Source organism: Quercus lobata, chromosome 2, assembly GCF_001633185.2.
Source record: "Quercus lobata isolate SW786 chromosome 2, ValleyOak3.0 Primary Assembly, whole genome shotgun sequence".
Taxonomy (NCBI): domain Eukaryota; kingdom Viridiplantae; phylum Streptophyta; class Magnoliopsida; order Fagales; family Fagaceae; genus Quercus; species Quercus lobata.
In genome coordinates, this window is record NC_044905.1 from 60,654,506 (window position 1) to 60,664,020 (window position 9,515).

Genomic DNA, 9,515 nt, shown 5'->3' on the forward strand with positions numbered 1-9,515 from the left:
ATTTTCATCCGTACCATGTCAAAGATGAGATTGTACTGTAACATGTCTCAAAATTTTTTTACATTTAACATACCTCATGATGGTCTGTTTTTGGTGTTTGGTGTGCCAAATGCTAAATATTTAATGAGTCAAACCAATACATTTGCAACCAAAAAATGTCTAATATTTGTACTCTAAAAAAAAAAAAATGTCTAATATTAACGTGCGGAGAGCATTCTCCATTATTGGGTTCAACGGATGCCAAACAAAATACACTCCAACTATTCATGATTTAATTAGATACGCATAGATGACTATAGATAATGGGCTTAGTTATGCATCTCGTTTACTTTCAACAAATCCATGTATCTTCTGAATCTAGAAAAGATGCCAGTGTGTTAAGATCCATAGCTTCATTTGGCTGAAAAGGATTAGTAGCCTTCCAATTCTCAGGCTTCCCTTCATCCATTAAATCTTTAAGCTTGGCATCGCATCCAGAAACTGGCAAATCCAACACAATGTCACGTACATTGATTTCGTTGGTTTGGTGGCCATCTGAATTTTGCACATCTGATCTCAAAAGGTAATTTGTATCCAAATCTATTAGGCAATTAGAGATATTATTCTCCGGCTGAACTGAAGGAAATAGGTTTTCTCTATTCCCATAAGGAACTATATTTTCATTGAACAATATTTGATTATTATCTGGTTGCCATGGAAGAATAACCTTTGTGCACCGTACTGCTTTTGGTCAAAACACAGGGTGAGCAATCGGTTTTATTCTTGGATTGGAATTTGATGTCAAATTTTTTATCCTCTTACTTAAAATGGTGTTCCAGTAATTCTTTATCTCATTGTCAGTTCGGCCTGGTAATCTCCGAGCAATAAGTGACCAACTGCGCCCAAAGGAAAAAAAGACCATATAATCTATATGTGAGTATTCCTGTAGTTCAACTGATTAACATTTCATGATGTTTCTAATGAAAACATTCAGGATTCAAATTTCTCATGCTCCTTTATAACTAAAAAATAAAAAAAGAATTCTTGCATGCAAAATGAGTTTCTTTTACTTGTTTATGATTCGCACATATGTGGATTTTATAAATTTTTCTCAAAATTAAATTTACTATTACTTATGTTGATCTTTTATTTAATACTTGTTAAACTTATCACTATATATTATCAAATTTGCAATTAATAGCAATGTGTAAGGTGTTGTTTATCATTTCTTCATAAAATCAATATAATAAAAAAATCATAAAATTATTATAATAAAAAAGGTGTTGTTTATCATATAATAATAATAATAATAATAATAATAATAATAATATATTTAGTTTTCTTTTTAATCTAAAATACATTTTGGTTTACTTCGAAGAAGTTAATAAAAACTTTATACAATATTTTATATGAAGATCACTGTTAGGCATATAACTTTTTGAACAATGTAGTCAACTTGGGGGATTATCAGAGATAGTGAGGAGATAGATGAGAGGTTTTGCTAGGTCAATCGGCTTCATGACTAGCATCACAGCTGAGTTTGGGATTTAAGGGATGGTTTGCTACAAGCTATTCAGATTGGGGTGCAGAATCTTTTAATTGAGTTAGATGCTAAGGTGGTTGTTGAGCTAGTTTAGTCACATTCCCCCTCTAATGCTTTTTATTCCTCCTTGTTGGCTGATTGTAGGTCTCTTCTGGGCAGATTTCAGCACTACAAAGTGTCGCACGCATTCCATGAAGTGCATAGAGTTGCTGATGCTCTGGCTAAGTTAGGATGTGAGATGTAAGAGCATTTTGTAATTTTGGAAAATCCCCATCTGATGTAATTTCAACTTTTGTATATTCTGAAGCTATCGAGGATAACTTTTGTAGACTTACTGCCTCTAATTTAGCCATTTTGGCCTAGTTGATTAATATTTTCTTTTAACCAAAAAAAAAAAAAATGTTGTCAACTTATCATCACATAAAGTTATGGAAAAAATTATATCTCTAATATTAAATAAAATTATTTAATTTATATATATTTTTAAGAATAATTTACTTAATCTATATTTAAATATAAAAACCATTATTTAAATCTATCGCCTCAAATATCAAATTATATTGAACCGGCTCCGGAGGAGAAGTAGATTTCCCATACCTGTTACCAAGAAGCTTATGTAGTTTGATAATGAGATCTTCTTCGTCCTCAGAAAAGTTGCCTCTCTTGATATCTGGCCTTAGATAATTCAACCAACGAAGTCGGCAACTCTTCCCACATCGCCTCAGCCCTACAAAATTAGAAGTGTCAGTGTGAATATATAATCGACAAAAGAGAACCACTTTAAGAGAAGAGAGAATATATAGTGCATATTGTTAGAAGTTAGAACCAGCTCTTTGAGGCAGGTCTGTCCATTTCCCTTCGCCATGGATTTCAATGTAGTTTTTAAGGATGTCATCTTCCCATGCACACCATGCTCCTCTGATTACACCTTTTGCACAGCATGGCCTCCTTCCCATTTCTGCTCTCTCACAACAACTTTTTGCTCTCTTTTTAGATTTTGCTCCCAGTACTCTGCAGTGAGTTCCAAACCTTCTTAAACAAATGTGCCACATAAAGCATGGCCTACCTGAAATTATTATTATATTCATGGCTGTAGCATTTTTTCCGCGTTTAGCAACAAGGACAGAAAACTTAACCAAAAAAAAAAAAAAAGGACAAAAACTACCTAATATTCAACTTTTTTGCTTTCTATTTTTAGATTTTGCTCACACTACTCTACAGTGAGTTCCAAACCTTCTTATTATTATTATGCCACATAAAGCATGGCCTATCTGAAATTATTATTATATTCATGGCTGTAGCACGTTTTTCGCATTTCGCAACGAGGACAATAACTACCTAATATTCTCTAAAAAAAAAAGGAACACCACCTACTTTTGAGGCTATATTGATATATATTTTTAAATGAATAGACTGTACATATTGATAATTTATGATTATTAACTAGGAAGTTCGGGCACTTCATTTGAGGTGTTGTCCCGTGTCGGACACGCGCTAGATACTTCTGCATATATGTCCTGGTTGTGTCCTTCTTTTAAAATTATATTAAAAAAAAAAAAATACAAGACATAATCGGGACACAAGAACAAAAGGAATTGAATATTCTTTCACAAAACAAAGATAACTATTGTGCTCTGAATAATAATATTGCATTTGAAAATTAATAAATATCTTTATCCTTGATTTGTATTCTAATTTCTTAACATCTTTAACAGTAATGAATTTGCTTTATTATCCATTATTATTCTTAGCTTGATAAAAAAAATGATTAATAATATATAGAAATAAAAAAATTTATTATTTTTCTTAAACCGATATATGTTTAATATTATATGAAAATAAATGTTTAACTATATATAAAAATATATTTAATAATTAATTAATATACGTATCTTCGCCATACTTGTATCATACTTTTTTAAAAATTGCTGTATCGCCGTACAGTCAATGGCAGAGCTAGAATTTTAGTTTAGCGAGGCATAAAGCTAGAGTTTGAAATTGTAAAAACACCTAGAGATAGAACGGAAAAAAAAAATAGTGATGTCTCTAGGGTTTTAGTGATATGAACATTAAGTAGTTTTAAACTTATTATTATTATTATTATTATTATTGTGGGGTACATAAATTTAAATAAGGTAATAGTGTCACGTGTCATACCCATGGCTGAGGAGGCCATTACCGTGCCGAGGAGTTCATGCACTTGGACGGTAAGACCAGAGGGGGGCCACACAAGAGAGGAAGAGTTTTAGAGAGGGGGTTAGCCCTGACGTGATTGGAGGGGTGGAAGTTGCCACCACATTTATTGCGCCTCACCAAACCCCCTGGCCGCATTTATGTGGAGAAGACCCCTGAACAGTATTGTCTTGGTTGCCGCAACTCACAGAAGATTAGGGAGGGCGTCTAATGGGACAAGCATTCGAGTAGTGGCCTGCATAATCAACAAATGGAGGGCAAGGATCAGCCAAAAAAGGATATATAATGTGAGGGATCCTCCAGGGATGAGGGGGGAGGGGGGAGGAATCTGAAGAGAAAACACTGTAGTAACAAGAACTAAAATTGTATCCAAGTTTAAAAGAAATATACTTAAGGACCAATCTCTTCGGACTTTGCCAAGGAAGGTTTTCTTTGCACAAAGTTTGTTTTTCTTTACTTTCTTACCATTTTTCATTCACTATGCGCATTGTTCGATCCATTGAAACCTAGTCTTTAAGCCCATTCTCTATAAATTCATTGTGTTGGACTCTTTGGGCCTGAATCCTTCTACTTTTTGGGCCTGAATCCTTCTACCTTTTGTGTTCAAGATCCAAACCTAGTCCTTACAATTGGCGCTGTCTGTGGGGAGCTTGAGCTTTAATGAGATCAACGTCTAGCTATGGTAGGTTCAGGGTCCAACCAAGAGGAGTTTGTTGGTTCTCAACGTCAGGACCAATTTCTCAATCTTGAACGAAGGAGGGCCCGCGAGGTTAGTGTGTACACCGCGCATACTAGTAGGAGCTAGTCTTGAGGCAGGAGTTACATCTTTCATGAGGAGAACACTAGAAACATGCCGTTGGAGATTGATCGTTTTCACAGGAGGCTATGCCACGAGTGTGGAGAGGGACTCCATTAGACTTCGACCCTTCTTTTGATGATGATAGAGATGGCAATTACAAACCCAGGTGAAGGACTACCCCCAGAGAATCTTTTTCGTGTGATGAGGATCACCATTATGAGCGCAAGAATAGTGGCCCGTCTCGCAAAGGCCTGGGAAATGATGCTTTGAGTAAGGCGCTGAACCAAATTTCCAAGTCATCTTTTACACATAGAATTGAGAGAGGAAAGCTTCCCCACCAGTTTACGCAGCCCACGTTCACCGTGTACAATGGCAGAGCAGACGCTGTGGAGCATGTGAGCCACTTCAACCAGAGGATGGTTGTACACTCCAAGAATGAGGCCTTAATATGCAAAGTGTTTCCATCCAGTTTGGGGCCTGTGGCGATGAGATGGTTTGACGGCCTAAGGGAAGGCTCTATTAACTCCTTTAAGGAGCTTACATGGGAATTCAGGGCTTGTTTTGTTACTTGTAGCAGGGTTCCTTGGCCTTTGTACTCCTTGTTGTCCATGACCATGCTGGAGTGGGAGAACTTGAAAACATATTTTGATAGGTACTGGGAGATATTCAATAAGATTGATGGGAATTTTGACGACGTGGCCATAAGGACTTTTAAGGTTAGCCTGCCCGCTGAGCACGATTTGAGAAAATCTCTGACAAGGAAGCCTGTTGAGAGCATGCGTCAGCTCATGGATCGTATTGACGAGTACAAACGGGTCGAGGAGGACCAGCAGCAAGGAAAGGGAAAGGCTAAGGTGATCCCTTAGGAGTGGAGGGATTTTAGTTCAGATAGGTACAATAGCAGTCAACCTCGGAGATATTTTGTCGGGCTCCCTGGTTTGGTTGCCACCCAGATGGTTAATATCATATTTTGAGAACCTGTACATTAGGTTTTAGAAAAAATAAAGAACGAGCCATATTTTAAGTGGCCAACTAAGATGGGAGGAGATCCCACGAAGCGCAACTAGAGTCTTCATTACCAGTACCACCAGGAACGAGGGCACACTACCGAGAATTGCAGAACTTTGTGGAGCCATCTAGAGCAATTGGTTAAGGTGAAAAGGTTGAAGCAATTCCCGTATCAACCCAACAAACAGGGTGGTTAGGCGGGGTCAGGGGCTTAGAGAGATGCTTTTACAAGATCACCTCTAGGTACAATTAGTGTCATTCTTGCTACATCGGGAAGGGCTTGTCCTCAGCCGTCCAAGGTAATGTCTATAGCTCGGCCATCTGCAGAGGGCTTGTCCCCTGATCCGAAGAGGAGTAGAATGGAAGTCCGGTTGGGTTTGAGCTTTTCGGATGAGGATAAGGTTGGAATCTTGTAGCCACATGATGATGCCCTGGTGGTCACCCTTAGGATAGGCGGGTATGATGTGTAGAGGGTGTTGGTAGACCAAGGCAACGGTGCAGAGATCATGTACCTTGACCTATTTAAGGGGCTGAAGCTGAGGTCTAAGGACCTGACCTACCACAATTCCCCTCTAATAGTGTTTGATGGGAAGATTGTCTTTTCGAAGGGCCAAATTTGACTACCTGTTTAGATAGGGATAGAGGGTGTGGAGGTGAACTTCGTCGTGGTAGATGTCTACTCCCCCTATATTGTTATTGTGGTAAGGCCTTGGCTTCATGCCATAGGGCCTGTTTCTTCCACCTTAAATTTGTTCCACCTTGCATTTGAAGGTGAAGTATCCATTTGGGGGCTAGGTTGAGAAGTTGGTGGGGAGCCATTTTATGGCCAGACAGTGCTTGGTGGCCGTAATTAGACATCGGATTGGAGGTGAGTCCTCAGCCTTTGCTAGGCGGGATTTATGGCAATCAAATGTGCCGGTGTTGTCCGCAGGGGTAGTGGTAAAGGGGGAAAAGTGCAAGCAATTGGAAAAATTTGTTATTGGCGACGATGAGAAGGAGTTCTTTCAAGTCGAAGTTCAGCTGCCTCCTCGGGAGAGGCAAGAGCTGATAGATTTTCTTAGAAAAAATATTGATGTATTTGCATGGAGCACCTACGAAGCCCCTAGGGTTGATCCAAATTTCATTTGCCATCGTTTAAACGTCAATTCATCTGCCATCCCCAAAAAGCAACCACCTCGGCGCTCATCTAGGGAACATTCTGATGCTGTCTGGGGGGAAGTACTCAAGCTCAAGCGGGCTGGGCCCATAAAGGAGGTATTTTACCTTAAGTGGCTGGCCAACATAGTGGTGGTGAAAAAGAAAACTTGGAAGTGGAGATTATGTGTAGATTTTACGGATTTAAATAAAGCTTGCCCAAAAGGCCTTTTCCCCTTGCCTCAGATAGATCAATTAGTGGACGCAACTGTAGGCCATCCTTGGATGAACTTTTTGGATGCCTTTCAGGGCTATCATTAGATACCGTTAGCTCTGGACAATCAGGAAAAGACTTCTTTTCTTACACCCACTGAGAATTACCACTACAAAGTAATGCCTTTTGGATTGAAAAATGCAGGGTCTACCTACCAGAAGATGATGACCAAGATGTTTGAGCCCTAGTTGGGCAAAAATATTGAGGTGTATATAGATGATATGGTGGTGAAGCGTAAAGTAGAGTCTGAGCATATAGATGACCTCAGGAATATTTTCGGGATACTGAGGAAATACAAGTTGTGCCTTAATGCCGCTAAGTGTTCTTTTGGCATAGGCTTTGGCAGGTTTCTAGGTTATATGGTTACCCATTGCGGGATTGAAGTTGATCCTAATCAGATTAGGGTGATTAACGACCAGTAGCCCCCTCAGAATCCTAAAGAGGTCTAGAAGTTGACAGGAATGACTGCCGCTTTGAACAGATTTATTTATCGGTCAGCAAATAGGTGCATGCCTTTTTCCAGTTGTTGCACAAGTGGAAGTGATTTGAGTGGATAGAGGAATGTTCCTTGGCCTTCCAGCATTTGAAGGAATGTCTTTCTCGGCCTCCTATCATGTCTAAGCCTGAGGAGGAGGAGGTTCTATTTGCTTACATTGCTGTAGCCCTATATGTGGTGAGTCTGGTATTGGTACGGGTTGATGATGGGGTACAGAGACCAATGTATTACGTGAGCAAATCATTACATGAAGTAGAGGTTTGCTATTTAACATTGGAGAAGACCATCTTAGCAGTGGTACATGTTACATGGAATCTCCCACATTATTTCCAGGCTCACATTGTTGTGGTTTTAACCTAACACCCTCTTCGATCACTACTTCGGAAAGCTGATTACATGGGGACGATTGTAAAATGGGGGACGATCCTAGGAGCTTTCGATATTAAGTATATGCCTCACACTTCTATAAAGGGCTAGGTCCTTGTAGATTTGGTAGTTGAGTTTGTCGAGCCTTTGTTAGAAGAAAATGTTAAAAGGCTGAACATGGATGGAAAATCAGTTGGGATGATCTCATCGCTAGAACTTCCATTTTGGAAAGTGTATGTTGATGGCACAACAAATCAAAGGGGATCAGGAGTGGGGCTGGTTGCAGTATCTCCTGAAAGGATCATCATTGAGAAATCCTTAAGGCTGGGCTTCTTGACCATGAACAATAAGGCTAAGTATGAGGCTTTGTTGGTGGGAATGACTATGGTTCAGAAAATGAGAGGCAGAACAGTGGAGATATTTTCAGATTCAAGGTTGGTTGTAGGTCAAGTAAAGGGAAAGCTGGAAGCCAGGGATGTAAGAATGCAAGATTATTTGAAACAAGTTAGGCACTTGCAATTAGGGTTTGAATCTTTCTCCTTACAACAAACCCCAAGGAGCAGAAACACGCATGCTTACTCTCTTGCCACTTTTGCAACCTCCTCGGCGCAGGGTTTACCTCGGGTTATCCTAGTTAAAGATCTATGCAAGCTTATTGAGATGAGAGAGGAGAGGGTCCTTGTTCACCAAATTAGGGTAGGGCCTAGTTGGATGGATCCTATTGTGATATTTCTTAAGGATGACATCTTGCCTAAGGAGAAGGGCGGGGTTGATAAAGTGTAAAGAAAAGCTCCTCAGTTCTGGCTATCCGAGGATCGAAAGTTATACAATCGCTCTTTTTTGGGCCATATTTGCTATGCATTCATCCTGAGCCAATGGACCCACTCTTAGAAGAGATACACGAAAGAATTTGTGGAAGTCATACAAGGGGCAAGTCGCTGTCTCACAGGGCCCTTACCCAAGGGTATTGGTAGCCAAATATGTAAAGAGAAGCACAAGAGTAGGTGAAGAAATGTGACCAATGTCAGAGGTATGCCCCAAATATTCATCAGCCAGGGGATGTCTTCAATCTTTTGTCTAGCCCCTGGCCTTTTGTTTAGTGGGGCTTAGACATTGTGGGGCCCTTCCCTAAGGAGTTGGCTGTTGGTCGACTCTGATTACTTCGCCAAGTGGGTTGAAGCTAAGCTCCTGTCAAATATCAGAGATGTGGACGTCAGGAGATTTGTATGGAAAAATATTGTCATGTGGTTTGGGGTCCCTCATACCCTTGTCTTGAACAATGGTTCAGTTTGATAGTAAAGCTTTCAGAAGGTACTGTTGTGAATTGGGTATCAAGAATAGGTACTCCACTTCGGCCTATTCATAAGGGAACGGACAGGCAAAAGCTATCAATAAAGTCATAGTCAATGGACTCAAGAAGAGGTTAGATGATTCAAAGGGTAAATGGGTGGAAGAGCTGCCACATGTTTTTTGGACATATCGGACTACCCCTCGTATGTCCACAGGGGAAACCCCCTTTTCAATGACTTATGGGGCCGAGATTGTGATTCCTTTAGAGACTGGATTCCTTACGCTAAGGATAAGCTTATTCGTCCCAAACAGCAATGACAACTTGCTAGAAAAGAGCCTCGATTTAATTGAAGAACAAAGAGAAAATGTTAGGGTTCAATTGGCATATTATCAATAGAAACTCAAATAGGAGTACGACTCAAGCGTGAAGTCA

The 9,515-nt window shown here is 39.7% G+C and overlaps 1 protein-coding gene across 1 annotated transcript; it reads right to left on the minus strand.

The window, feature by feature from the left end:
• Positions 1 to 278: 278 nt before the first annotated feature.
• Positions 279 to 2,519, minus strand: LOC115978156 (anthocyanin regulatory C1 protein-like). The gene is made up of 3 exons (XM_031100176.1): positions 2,349 to 2,519; positions 2,120 to 2,249; positions 279 to 875 (listed from the first exon to the last, which is right to left on the minus strand). The coding sequence occupies exons 1-3, from the start codon at positions 2,476 to 2,478 to the stop codon at positions 731 to 733; spliced, it is 405 nt and encodes a 134-aa protein (XP_030956036.1). The 5' UTR covers positions 2,479 to 2,519; the 3' UTR covers positions 279 to 730.
• Between the last annotated feature and the right edge of the window lie 6,996 nt (positions 2,520 to 9,515).